The sequence below is a fragment of the Beta vulgaris genome, chromosome 2, assembly GCF_026745355.1.
Source record: "Beta vulgaris subsp. vulgaris cultivar EL10 chromosome 2, EL10.2, whole genome shotgun sequence".
Lineage (NCBI taxonomy): Eukaryota > Viridiplantae > Streptophyta > Magnoliopsida > Caryophyllales > Amaranthaceae > Beta > Beta vulgaris.
Genome location: NC_079203.1, coordinates 3010844 through 3025985, shown reverse-complemented (window position 1 = coordinate 3025985; position 15142 = coordinate 3010844). Strand labels below are relative to the sequence as shown.

Here is a 15142-nt window from a genome sequence, read left to right as displayed (position 1 = left end):
AAAAATCCATAAGTTTTTAGCAATATATCGAGGTTGACCAGCAAAAATAAAGTCATTCAAAACACACGTACTTTAGATGCTACTTCTCAACAAAACACTATATTTTGAGTTTTCAGTTTTCACAAGCTAAAGTTTATATTGAACAAACACAGTTATAGTTGTACACCCTCTGCCAGACCTCAGGATGATACCACCTGATTTTTAAGTACTTTATGTAAATCCTTCCCTGCATACGAGCCCTGTTACAGAACTCATCTAAACCATATATCTCAATCCACTTATGGAGTTTAGATTTGATCAAAAATTTGATGGATTTTACTTATTCCACCTGACTCTTTTTAGCCAAGGCCTTAGCAATTCTATCCTAGAAACCCCTTGAGAATTGAGATAAACCAGAACCCACCTCTATTAGTCTTTTCCCTTTCCAAATCACACATAAAAATTGTCATTTCAAGGACACGCCTATATTGGCCATAAAAACAGCAATTTTGATCAATCAAGGAGTAACAATAGATGGATTTTACAAAGTTCTGATCTAAAAAACCATATTAAATTAATAAAAAAAAAAAACAATTTAAAGTAACAAGAAGGAAACGGCAGCTTGTAACGTTATGACAAGCAGCTAAAACCAAGGAAACATATACATGGTAGGTGGTGAATAATGAAAAATACCTTGACTCCTGCTAAATCGCTTGGCCATAGTTTACTTAATTATGCACCTAGCAAAGATTAAACAAACACACCCAAAATTAGGGGACACAAATGGAAAGAAGAGGAAAAGTATTTCCTCTATTTCAAAATAATGGATTATATTTGACTTTTTCTGTCAAACCTTACAAACTTCGAATGTTAAGTTCTATCACAGCACAACCAATACAATGATAACTATACAAAAATAAATATTACAAAGAAATCCAACAGTTTCAAAATCACATCTTAACATTAACATATACTTTAGCTTTCACAAACCAAAGCTAATAGCAAACTAATTTTCTTCAACCGGATATAGGAAAAGGCGGTGTCTTTACCTCGAAGAAAAAGAAGTGATCAAGGAACCTCCAATGGTGTCAAAAAGAAAATTAGGTAACAACGATGGAGGATAGGGGTAGTGCCAGATAGGCAGATACCATGGAACACATATGTTCAAAACTTTTACAGAAGAAGACTAAGATAAATTTATATAAATATCTGATATCTTAGTTCAAATTCCAAATTAAAACCAAAAACTACATACTTTAACCCGTTAGACTTACAATAGAAAAAAAAACACTACAAAAGGATTCTACGAGGTTTCATACATGAGTAGCTCACTTCAAAGCCTAATAATTATGAAATCATGATGAAATAATATATATGAGAAGAAAAAATAAGTTGAATTCATGGGACAAACAATAACAACCGCATAAAACAAATCGCACGTATAATCACATGAAGTAGATCTTAAAAATCGCAATTCCACACCAAAATCCGCAACAAAAACCGTCTAACAAGTAGATTCATATAAGCCACAGTGGCGGAGCCAGAATTTCAAAATCGAGGGGTCAGAAAAAAAGAAAAAGGATATTCAATATTGAAAATTTTACAACGCAAAGGCATATTGTCTAATATTCATTGTCATACATTCCAAACTAAGAAAAAATTACATAAACTTATTCATTGTCATACATTGTCATACATTCTCTAATGGCACATTATCCGTATTTGAACCACCCAAATTCATATCATTTTCGTTAATTTGAGGAGAATCATAAGATGGAGATGCACTAGCATTAGATGATGGAGTACCACTATCTACCGGTGGCGTTGAAGAACATGAATTATCTTGAGGTTTCATTTTCTTGAATATAAATTGTCGAAGATCGGGTTGTTTTCCCATTGCCTTTGATTTTTTTGATCTAGGTGTATCACTCATCGTTTTTTATATTCATTATTTAATACAAATTAAAACATATGAACTAACTATTAAATTATATGAAAATCAATCAATAAATTACCATCATAAAAAAAACTAAATCATCATAGAAAATTATACCGTAAATTAATTAACCGTAACACTACCTAATTTATACTCCCTCTGTTTTTTTTTTTATCATTCTCACTTTCCTGTGCGCATCTTCCGATGCACGTTTTAAAACTTAAATATCTTTCATTATATATTAGTAAAAATTATAACGATTGAATATTAATAAAGTACTAATTGAGACGAATCAAACAAGACCCCACATGACTATGTTTTTTCTTATAAATTGAGAACAATTTGAGAAGATTCTCTTTATGCATGAACAGTGTCAAGATTCCAAGTGAGAAAGATAAAAAAAAAAAACAAGGGAGTACAAATTTACATCTCACAATTTCAACATTCACAAAAAATTAAACAACAAACTAACTAAATACATCAATCACTTATCACACCTTACAAATTCAAAAATTCACACATATATGCAAATATTACAATTAATATCAACCAAATAAGATTTTAAATATAAGATTTAGGAATTAGAAAATAAATAACGTAAAAGAATTAAAATTTGAATTCTGTAAATAATTTTACAATAAATCAATAATACCTGACGCGGTGACCGCCTGACCGGTGACGAGCAGACTGCGGGGCGCGGGCTGGTCGGAGGAGGCTACGGTGCCGGTGCGGCGGTGCCGGTGTGGTGAATATTGACTGGGCACTGTGCCACTGTGGCAGTGGGCAGAAAATGAGAGATGAATTTGCGTATGAGAGGTTTTAGAGGTGGTTTAGAGGTTTAGAGGTTCTAAAGAAATGTGCTTGTTTATGAGTTGGGCTCGTCACCGTGAGATTGTAATTGTATAATTATATTAGGATTGGTAAAAACTGTCAACCTGATAACTTAACCTGAAACTAATTTGGAAGAAAAGAACAGTACCATTTATTAAGATATTTTTCAAAAATGAATTTCGTTATCTTCCAAAAGTTATATGTTGATTTATGAAAGTAACGTGTCATTACTAGAACTTCAATGTAGAGATGCAATGATCAAATCAACCCACCAACCCAACCTAATAATAACGGGTTAGGTCAAAATTTTCAGCTCGTATAAATAAATGGGTTGAGCCAACCCAAATCGTTTAATTAAATGTGTTGGGTCAAGTTGAAATATCCGACCTTATTTTAACTCATCTAATCCTTTTACTTAAATGAGTCAAGTTCGGGTTGGATTGACCTGCTAACCCATTTATTTTTCCTTTAAAAAACCCAAAATTTTAAGTTAAATGAGCAATGAAAAGGGTTGTATGTATTTGGATTTGTCTTGTCCTTGTGTATATACTCTTTGTAATTCGAAGTTTTTAGAATGTAAGATACTTAAGTAACTACTCATAAGGTTGCAGTTAAATAAAATTGGAAAATACTATTAGATGGGTTAGTGGGTCGATTTCAAGTTCTCCGATTTATAACTAGTTTGGGTTTGGTTTTGTTGGGTTGGGTTGTATTAGGTTGAATATCTCAACCCGTTTAAGTAAATGGATCAACCCAACTCAGATCTACCCATTGTTAGCCCTACTTCAATGCTGGTTATTGGAAAACAAATCATTTGTTAACAATTCAATGTCCTTCTTGCAAAATAGTATTTTTAAAACTTTAAATAGTATTATTGATTTTTGAAATTAGTTTCATCAAATAACACTTCAATGTTAATCGGTAATTTATAAAAGTTGAACATATGGATATTCAAAAACATCTTCTCCTAATATATAGAGATTTTTAAAAGTTATGTGTAACACCCCAAAATCCATACACGTCTACGACTACGTCGCATCGACTTTGGAAGTGTTACTGACGCGATGAAACGCAAGGCTTATTAAAAAGGAATGTTAACTCAAATCATCGTCTCGAAAACTGAAATGCAGCGGAAAGAAAAATGTAACTACAGCTCGGGAATCATCAACGACCCCATTTATTCAAACCACAAACTAATTAAGTAAGTCATAATAGTCTTAAAATGCTTAATTAAAACACGTTAAAGTTCCAAGACTAAGGATTATCCCCCATATGCTCAGTATCATGCAACAGCACCTAGTCTGATCCCCATTGTAGCATCAATGGTTCATCACAGGTTCACAAACACACGATCACACAAAATCAGATATGTTGAGTACATAGTTTACCATTGAATGCATACAAACATAAACAAAATAATAATGAACAATCCTAGACATGATATTACAATAGCATTACATCCTTTACTCTTTATTTAGTTGGCAGCGAACGCGCACCGTCATCTTACTAGAATCATACGGGCTACTTAATCCTTAATAGACAACTTGGTCTATTAGATGAAATGCAAATACGGTTTCGTTCCGTCTCACATCCATCACCTTAGTATGCATACCCCCAAGATCGTACGGAAACTTTCGCCTACTTGAGTAATCAAAATTTATAAGGACACTACTGTCGTCACAGTAGGCCTGCGTAGGAGTGTAGAACAAGTCTCATACTCCCCCCCATTGTTCATCACTTGTAGGGAGTCCAACTACAAGTTTATTGACATAGTTCACTCTTAATAATGTCCATTATTCATATCACAATAACATAGAATCGTTTAACATGTTCTCTTAGATACAATACTCAAATCTTTTCTCTTGTAACACTCTTGTTACACCATGGATCAAAAGATACGAATCCAATGCTCATGTTCATAATACGATAGAATTACGCATTCCAATGCCACATATCGATTTCCAATCATAAACATGTTACCAAACAATCTCAACAATCAAAATCGTTCCTTATCACGATTCCAGGTTCCGATAGAATAAATCACAACATAATCATGATACTAGTACTTGCAACTAAACTGGTACGCGTACGTACCTTGTAATCGTTGTCTTAGCCAAACGTTTCGCTTATGAAATTGGGACCTAAACGATTAAGTAAGTACTTCAATGCTACATCCTTGATAATATTATCAACCAATACGTGACTAACTATATCGACTTAGTAATTCGAAGTATAAACGATAGCTAATCTCATTGCTTATCAACTTTCTTTTCTTTTCTACTCTATTGAGTTTAGCGTCTTTTACGAGTCAATGTTAGTGAGCCAAACTGATTTTAGTTAGTTTGATAATCCAATACCTTTACCGAATCCATTCAAGTCTTATGTCAAATACTCTTAAAACCAGGTTCGACTAGCAAAGGTCATTATAACTTTCCATCTAAAATCAATAAACTACTTTCTTTACTTCCCACCTTACTTAATTACACAACACCTTAAATCAGATTTACAACTTAAATCAGACTAATAACTTAAACTAATTATACAACTTAATTAATTACTAATTTACTCAAATTACAAATTAATTAACTTACAACTTAAATTAATATAAAAACAGAAAATACAATATAAAAAATAATATAATATGTAATATACATATTATTTTTTATACCACTGAATCTCACCGGCAACTGAACTCCATTGACCGACTTCCGTCAACGACGCACCATGACCCTCACCTACTCGTGCGACCACAAATCCCTCGCGCACGCCAACACAACAGCAGCAGCAAGGCTCGTACCACTCGTCGCACACCACGCGACTTCGCACCCTCGCTCAACACTCGAACCCCTTCCTTGGTTCGCACACCCACAACAACCGTCACAACACTCGCCCGCTCGGTCGCAACAAAACCAACCACATTGAAGGTTCGCACCACACAACGTCCGCACAACCCTCGAGACCTGTCGTGCGCACCCTTGAATTGTTCGCACCCTCGAATCGTTCGCACAGCCTCGTCCTCTCGCACCATCAGCACACACACCCTCGTCCCCTCCTCGCACAACGCGCGGCTTCGCACAACTCAACCGACCTCGCCCTTGACTTCCTTGCTCGCACAAGAAGCACAGCTTCGCATCACGACCCTCGCTCTTGCTCGCACACACTGCAACGTCACTCGCACACCTCGATGAGGTTCGAGAAGGAGCATGATGAGTCATATTAATATAGGCATTTCATAATGCATTTAGGTTGCATTTTAGGATCATTTAGTTGCATTCTTAGTCCATAATCGCATATAGTTACTTAAGTTGAGAAGATATCACTCTTGTGTGTGTTTTCGGCGTTTTTGATAGTTTTCAAGTATTGAGAACACAATTGGATTATTATTGGACAAGCTTAAGCATGAGAAGCATCTAGGAAGGAGCTAAGTCAAATGAGGAGTCCAAAGGGCATCTTCGAGTTGGATTGCAACCCAAACATAGCGGAAACATATTAAAGAGAAGTATGGAAATTGAGTCATGTGCACTCTTTTGATCATAACTCATTTCCGAGATCGGAATTAGTGATTCCAGTGGGTTGGAAACTAGACTTGAAGAGCTTTCCAACGGTATATTACACGCCCGATACGACTTCTAGTTTGCGAGATATGGTCTTTACAAGTTGACGCTGTTTTGCAGGCCAAAACCCGCGGCCGCGGGTTATTCCGGGTTTCCTAGTCGAATAAGGCTTTATCTTTTGACGAATTAGACTCTATTTTTCTAGTTGTTTTAGGAAATAAAAAGGTATAAAGACTCAAGGGAATATTATTATTTCCTATCTTATTTTCTATTTTGTTTTTCCATCATTAATTCATAAAAGATTAGAACCCTTTTTTTCTCTCAATTAGTGAAGAACCCTAGTTTTTGTTTTTTTTCCCCAATTGCATTGAATTTTCAATAGAAGCTTTGATTTTTGCAAGATTGGTTCTACAATTGGTATTATTTCTTTTCTCTTCTTATTCCTATTCAATCCTTGATTATTAATTCATGTTTGCTTATTTAATTATGAATATGTCTTCCCCAATTATGATTGAGTAGTCTATTTCTAGGGTTTAGGGGGATCCATGATCAATTAGGAAGGGATGTTTAATTAAAGTATTGATTTTTATTGATGCATGTTGATTCCTATTGAATGTTTTGTTGTCTATTCAATCCAATTTGGTCAGATTTGATTGTTATATTGTTGCAATATTAGGTTATGCGCCGAGAGGTATAAACTTGATATTAAGGCTAGTTTCAATAGGTAAAGTTGTTATTAATAAATTGCGAGAGCATGTTAATACCGTTCTATGGTTGATTTAAACTTGAGACAGCGAATTAATCTATTTAACTGCATTATTAATTGTTGTGACTTTTATGTTTTATCCCGAACTATTGATCATCGGTGAACCTATGCCCTAGACTTTTTATTATTGATAATTCTTGATATACTTATAGTCTAGTTTAGTATAATTATTCACAAACACTCGCTCCTATATTCTAGATTTGATTGACAATTAAGAAAAGAACATTGTTTCTCTGTGGATTCGACCCTACTTCCCTGACTACTATTTGTTAGAGGACTTTAGGATTACTTTTGATAAGGTGATACGACTTTAGCCTGTCAGAGCACGGTGAGGGAGAATCAGAGGGAGAGAATGAGAGAGAATCTGAGAGAGAGGGAGAGAGAGAGAAACAACTAAGGGAGGTGGAAAGAGAGAATTAGGATTTTTTTTCTGATTTAATTATTCTTATTCTCTCCTATTTATAGTGTGGCAAAACTAGGTCTATTAGGACTCTGTTTAATTTATTTATTTCGAAATTAAAAGAAATCGAACTATAATAGAATTACGTTAAAGTTGTAAGTGTACTCAAACTGTACTATTATTATTTTATTATTATTTTTTGTAAATAATACTAAAATATCTTTCAATTATATTCTTTATATTTTATTATTTATAAAGGAATAACTTCAAAAATACGGAGTATTACATTATGTGGCTCATGGATATTTTGAAGTCTTAGTTGAAACCGTTTTAGTCAGTAAATGACTTGAGACAACTCAACCATCAAATCTCATTCTTTGTGTTTTAGTGTTCTTCCTTCCTCTTCCTCTTCCCCTCACTTTCATGCCCTGTCACCTTCATCTTGTCGTCACGTACGTCATAATCTACAATTTTTATCTTCAATTCCTATATTTTTAAATCTGATAATATAAAGAAAAATAAGGAGGATAGACAGAATTACTAATCAATTTAAAACTTTGATTGATTAACAACATGAGATGGAGTATGATTATTTTATAATAGTTTTAGAGCAACTTTTACTACTTTAGAAAGTTTGCTATGAAAGCCAGGTAGTTGTAGTGGCCAATATGCATCACCAATTTCAACATGACATATATACCAAATGACCAAAAGTATGATAAGCCAACATTGTACACTCAGAAACATCATAGACATTAGACTTCACCAGAGGAAGACTAGGGATGGCAACAGGTAGGTTCTCGATCGGATCCTATAGGTTCCAGATCCATTTTTTGACTAAGGATCCAGATCCGATGGGTAATAAATTTAAGGATCCAGATCCTACGGATTCGATTCCAAAACGGAACCTAACTCATTTTTCTTAAAACAAACCTAATTTTCATCCTAACATTAAAATAGTTTAACAAAACTTCAATAACAACGCTATTTGTCGATAAAAGCATCCACTTACATTAAGTTTCAAATCCAAAATAAATAACATTAAGAGTTTAACAAACTTCAATAATATTACAAAGTCTACAATTCTTACAAACAATTAAAACATAGTTTGCACTTTGCAATTTTACATCTTTCATTCTTCACTTGGTACATCTACCAAGAGTCCAAGACTTCAGGAGGACTATTCTTCATCACTACTAACATCATCAACATCCTAAAGCAAAAGAAAAAAACAACACAATAACCAACCAAATAAGAATATTAGTAAAAAATTATATACAAATATAAACAAACAACGAATTGATGACACACTACACACCATGTCAATGATATCTTGAGCTTCATTATCATAATCACAATCTTCATTAATTGTGTATGACAAATTCTTTCCATCAAGTGTGCCTTTGTAAAAAAAAGTGTATTAGAGAATAATGTAAGTTATATAATAAAAGTAAGAATTTTTTTTATATTTATACATAAATAACTCTAAGTAAAATATTACCTTTCACATCATTAATCAACCAACTTTGCAAGCACATCAAAGCCTCCACGGTTTGAGAATGAAGCCTATAATGGTGAGCACTAATCACTCTTCCACCCATGTTAAAAGCACTATCCGAAGCAAACTGAAGATACGGGAATAGCAAGAATGTCCTTAGCAATTTTTCTCAAAGTTGGATAATTTGGTCTCTCCTCCACCAATTAAGAACATTAAATTCATTATCCTCCGGCATAGTAGCACTCTCCAAGTAGTTATCAACCTCATCCCTTAATGGTGTTGTTCTAACCTTTTGTCTCTTAGATTTAGCAAAATCATCTTCATCACCACACTCATTAAACCCTCTCTTTAATGGTGATGATTATTGTCCATTCCCTACATCATTCTTACTTTCAAATAAAATCAAGAACAAGTTTATCAAGGGTCCTTCTCACTCTTGCCATTTCACTATTGGCTTCATCTCCATATAATTTCTCAAAATAATAAGCCACACAATCCATTTTGTTTTTAGGATCTAGAGTAGCCGCAATAGCCAAAATCCCATTAATCTCATACCAATATTTGTCAAACTTATCAACCATACTCATAGCCATTGTCTTAATGACCTCATTACTATCATCTTGCACCCAACGCCTTAAAGCAAGCTTAATCTCACAAATTGTTCGAAAAAACAAATTTGCAGTAGGATGATTTCTATTGGAGAAAACTTTGGTGGCTTTGTAGAATATTTCTAATTTTTGACAAACAATAGTAGCCATATTCCAATCACGATCACTAGGAACGGAAAACTTAAGCCTTTTATTTAGACGTTTCAATTTATCAAAAACATCTTTGAAAGGCAAACTAGATTCAAGCATCAAGAAAGTAGAATTCCACCTAGTTTTCACATCAAGACCAATTCTTTTTGTTTTAGTCATATTCAAAACACGACATGCATCCTCAAAATTTTCAATTCTTTTAGGAGTGGACATCCAAAATGCAATGCACTCTCTTACTTTTTGCAATAGCATGATCAATTACTTGTAAACCATCTTTCACAATCAAGTTAAGAATATGAGCACTACACCTCATATGCAAAAATTCTCCATTTAACACCAAACAATTACTCTCTAATTTGTCCAACAACACATTTATCATTGCATCATTTGTGCTACAATTATCAACAACCACAGAAGAAATTTTGTTTTCCAAAGAATATTGAGACAAAGTTTCCATAAGAATCTTAACAATGATTCCGTTTGTATGCGGACTTGGAACATAACAAAACCTATTTAACCATGATAAAAGCAAGATTTAGAACATAAAAAAGACCAAAATACCAACATGTTAACCATTATAAACGCAAATAGGCAAAGAACCACAAGTTGGAACAAAAGTAAGTCACAAAAACATGTTAGAATTATAAATGAAATAAGCGAAATTACCTTATTGTTCGATTATGCAAAATCCACTTATCATCAATGAAGTGGGATGTCACGGCCATATACCCCTTTTTTTGGTTGGAGGCAGTCCACATATCAGTTGTTATCCCCACTCTACCCTCGTTAGCAACTAACAAAGCCTTAAGAGAACCTCTCTCATTGTTGAACATCTTCACCACATCACATTTCAATGTATTCCTTGAAATCATCTTAAAATCATCTTTCAAACTCTTGACAAAACTCCTAAAGCCAATGTGATCTACAATTGACAAAGGATACTCATGTAGTCATGTACTACGACCATCTTAACCAACTCTCGCCTTGAAACATCTTGATCAAATGATACTTTTGTCGTGACAAGACAAATGCTTGAATCTATTAAACTATGTTGATGTGGCCAATTCGTGCACTGAAGGATGTCTGAATTGGTGGATAGATTATGTACTACATAAGCGGTCTCCAGTCTGTCTCAACCTTCTCTTTTGTGCATCCTAGTTGTGCCTGAAGCACACTAACATCTCCTGTTGAAAATTTGATACCTTAGGCTTGCGTTTAATTGGAATACAAGCTTTCCCAATGTTCACATGCTTCTAATAAGTATGCCTATTGCATAAACTCTACTCATTTCAGGCTTGTCAATAATCTATCGCAGCCCACATGTCTAGTCAGCTTGCATCTCTGCTAAGTCAAACCCTGATTGTCTTCTAAGGGGGCATTTGGTTGGGGGTATTGTGGAAAGGGTGAGGGAATCAAGAGACTTGATTCTCTTACTTGTTGTTTGTTTGCTTGAATCAATGAAACCCTTTACCCTCTCCTTACCCCAAAGTCCTCTACTTTCATTCCCTTACCCCCCAAGGGTTTCACTTACCCTTTCTTTGACTTATTATTGACCTTCTCTTTGACCACCCAACCACCCATTGACCCAACCATTCAACCACACCTGACCACCCAACCACCACCATCTGCACACCCTACCACTGCAACCCGTCCCCTCCACCACAACACACCATACCACCGCAACCAGCCAGCCGCCGGAAACACCCCAACCATCCAACACCTAAACGACGCAGGGGAGGGGAGGGAGAGAACGCGGTGCTGTAGGGAAGGGGAAGGGGAGATCGCGACGGCGCAGGGCGAGGGAGGGAGAGACCGCGACGGCGCAGGGGGAGGGAGAGAGAGACCGTGACGGTGTAGGGAAGGGAGGGGAGAATGCGACGGTAGGGGGAACAACGTGACGCGCAAGGGAGGGGGAGAACTCGACGGTGCAGGGAGGGGAGGGGGACAACGTGACGGCGCAGGGGAGGGGAGAACCGTCCCGGGAAGGGGAAGAGCAGGGGGCCGACAAGGTGGTGTTACTGGGGTAGGGAAAGGCGGCGTGGGGAATAGCAACAGAGGGAGGAGTGGTGGTGCTAGGGTGGAAGAAAGGGTAAGAGGAGGAAGCAAGAGAATTGACATTGTCTTAACCAAACACCACTCTAAATCTAAGGGTTTTCTTTTCCTTTCCTCTTCTCTCCCTTTCTTGATTCCATTCCCTTTACCCCGTTACAACCAAACGCCCCCTAAATGGTTATGTTTCTTCGCTTCCATGAAGACGATTTTCTATCGCCTCACTAATGCATTTTGCTTGATTAGCAAAAGATGCAGTGTGAATCCTTGTCCATTAGAATAAGTTTGTGCGAGAATGTCAACATTGTGGTTGCTACTGCTAACAAGTAAAACTCTAAGGAGACGTGGGTAAGGGATACTACTGAATGGTGGAGACTTTCTTGCATACTTATGAGTTATGACCAACATTGTCCAAGGGTATTTTGTCTAAGTTGGCAAAATTAATGTTATGATTTCAAGCAAATTTTTGTGGCCATTTCAGTGTACTAATCATTTTGAAGCTCCGTATACTAGTGCACTATGTTAGAACCTTGTTTGATTGTCCTCCACTTAATATATTGTAAAATAAAGTTGGTTAATGAAGGTTTAACATCAGTACCTTTCTGTGTACTAGGGTCTAGCCATATACTGATATACATATATTCGCTCTGCAATCTGGACCTTGGAAATATTACCCAATACATGATCCTCTGTAGCTCTTTGTGGAACAAAGAAATACAATTGTTTGGTAATGTCTGACACTGCAAGAATTTGTGGGAATGCAGTTTTTGAGCTTACAAAAAGAGTTGTAGCTTTTCAGAGTTGAGACCCCCCCCCCCTCGCGAAAACTAAAATAAAGTAAATGTTCCATCTTTTAACTACAGGGTAGACCTTGGAACATCTGATGTTTTTGCCATTGATGTTTTGCTGAATTGCTTGACGGTGCTGAGCTCAGAGTAAGTTTTTAACCCAAGCTTTTTAAGCTAACTGCCTGCCTGTCATCTTTTAATGGTTTTCTAAAGATTCTTTCGCTATTGAATTCTGACATTATTGTATATATTTTAAGTGAGCAAATGTTCCATCTGGGTGCAGGTATCTTGGTATCCAACAAGTAGTTTTTGGTGGTCGTAAAATGGGTGATTGGGAAGAGGGGATGACTAGTTCTGAGGACGACTACAAGTTTTTTGAAATATAAAGTGAATTTTGATTCCAGGAGTCTACACCACTGAGGGCATTAACATGTATGCAGAGGTAAGGAGGATTGCTTCATTCAGATTACTACTAGTACTTCACTCGCTTGTGGCATGTAATCATTTATCCACCAATACAAATTACAACTTACAAATTCAGGACTCGATTCTGCAGAGTACTTGTCCCACTTTCTCAACATTTTCGCTGTTGTCTGCTGTGTCTTGGCACTAAATTCTCAGCTGCTAGATATCTGTAAAATTTACTCCCAGGTGCCTAATAATTGTGCTGTCTCTATTTTCAGATTGGATGAGAAGCACAGATATTCCCACTCTACCTGAAAGACTCAAAGACTGCCTTGTCTTAAACTTATTGTGCATTAAGATTTGGATAGATCACATCTTACCACCTAGACTTTTCACGTTTTTAGAAACTCCCATCTTAATGAATTTTTTTTTATAAATTTCCACATACCATTTTCAATTTTATTAAAAAACTCCCACCACTTAACGATTTTTGTTAAATTCCATTAACAAAACCGTTAAATGGGTCCCTCATATACATTTTGTTAACAAAATCGAACTTGAAATAGTTGCAAGTCTTTCCAAATAGTTATAATTCGTTCCAAACTTGCTCCATAATTGTTGAGATTTTGCCCTTAAATTGATGAAATTGACTTTGATTTCAGCGTAAATTAATAATAAAATGCATATATGAGGTCTACTTAACGGTTTTGTTAACGGAATTTAATACAAATAGTTAAGTGGTGGGACTTTTTAACAAAATTGGAAATGGTAGGTGAAAATTTATAAAAAAAAAATTCATTAAGATGGGAGTTTCTAAAAACGTGAAAAGTTTAGGTGGTTTTGAAAAAAAAAAATCTTAAGATTTTCGTAATCTTCATCATATGACGTGACTGCAGCCTTATTGGCTTTGATTGGCAGATATTCAGCTACAACTGTAATTATAGGGCACTCATCTTAAACAGGTTGCATTGCTTGACAAGACTGCCCTGCTTCTGCAAATTTTAGTTAGCAGAATTCTCTAGTGCAACAAGAGAAGTAAGAAATGCGCTACGAATGAACATGTTTGTCAAACTTTTGCACAAGGGAATCTGAGATCTTGTAGTATATATCTTCCAAGGATAGCCTCCCCAAGCAATATGTTCCCCCTTCCCCCTTTAATCCAGCTTGCTGGAGATAAATTTGTAAGTTCCATTTCGTTTCTAGGTTTTTTATAATAGTTCCTCGAAAATTAATCTAGATTTACAATAGATATACATTTGCTTGGTTTACGGATTCTTCGGTAATGATGGTAAGTATTTCATTTCCAAAGAAATGTTGTTTCCGCACTTTTCATAGTATGTGTTGATATTTAATTAAAACGATTATAAAACATGGTTGCTAAATGCTACTTTCATTTACCATGTACAACCCACCTAAATACCAAAAATATCCTTATTCATTCAAAACTCATTTCTCCCTCTTCCCCTCCTCTCTCATCACCCTCTTCCTCTTCAGTTTCATCTCCTCATTTCTGGTTCAGAATCTCACAAATTCGTCTACCGTCATACCCCAAATTCGTTTCCAATCTCTTTAATCTTTATGAAAATGTTGGAAAATTAGCGAAGAAGTTAATTGAATTTCCTCCAACTTTCTTTCAGAATTTCGAAGGGAATTTCGGTATTTTAAGGTTAGTTTTCTCCCCAATTATGTGTTTTACTAGTGTAATTTCATATTTGTGCAAAATTCGAACCTATTTCGTACTATAATTTTACCAAATTTCAATTTTGAGAATTAGGTTCGATTTTGGTAAATTTGCATGATTATTGATCGATTTTTGCGAAATTATTTTTGAAGATTAAGTTGGATTTGTTTAATTCAATAATACATTTCCCCCTTAGTTCGATTTGTCCCCAACCTGTGTAGATCTTTTATCATTTTCACATTATTTGATAGTGTTGGTTAGAATTCCATATTGATTTTAATGGACTTCATCTTTATTGAACAATATAGTTGCCTATTTTCATATAACTGGGATGAAGTAATTGCTACAATTTCATGTAATTGGAATGAAGAGGTTGATATTGTTGTTTCATATAACTGGGCTGAAATAGCCGTGCTTATTTCATAGATTTGGCATGAAGCTTGTTTATCAAAAAAAAAAAAAAAAGTGTGATTTAAAGCAATTTGGTAAGTTCAGCT

General features: G+C 35.4%; 1 protein-coding gene and 2 long non-coding RNA genes across 5 annotated transcripts in view; 1 reads left to right on the top strand and 2 right to left on the bottom strand.

Moving 5' to 3' along the window:
- LOC104887676 (protein NUCLEOLAR FACTOR 1) overlaps nucleotides 1-2809 on the bottom strand; it is a 32311-nt gene extending 29502 nt beyond the window's left edge. For all 3 annotated transcript variants that reach the window (XR_007270901.2, XR_007270902.2, XM_010672374.4), the window contains exons 1-2: nucleotides 2568-2809; nucleotides 673-719 (exon numbers count right to left, since the gene is read on the bottom strand). Coding sequence is in view for 1 of the 3 variants with exons in the window: in XM_010672374.4 (XP_010670676.1) it covers nucleotides 673-700 (28 nt within the window). In the remaining 2 variants the exon portion in view is untranslated. The remainder of the gene's footprint in view (nucleotides 1-672; nucleotides 720-2567) is intronic.
- A 5674-nt stretch (nucleotides 2810-8483) lies between these two features.
- Nucleotides 8484-10609, bottom strand: LOC125495102 (uncharacterized). The gene is made up of 3 exons (XR_007271789.2): nucleotides 10389-10609; nucleotides 8785-8867; nucleotides 8484-8679 (listed from the first exon to the last, which is right to left on the bottom strand). It is a non-coding gene; the product is annotated as an uncharacterized LOC125495102 (long non-coding RNA).
- A 1957-nt stretch (nucleotides 10610-12566) lies between these two features.
- On the top strand, nucleotides 12567-15072 carry LOC104887677 (uncharacterized). Its single transcript, XR_789377.4, has 3 exons — nucleotides 12567-12706; nucleotides 12843-13001; nucleotides 13243-15072. It is a non-coding gene; the product is annotated as an uncharacterized LOC104887677 (long non-coding RNA).
- The last annotated feature ends 70 nt before the right edge of the window (nucleotides 15073-15142 follow it).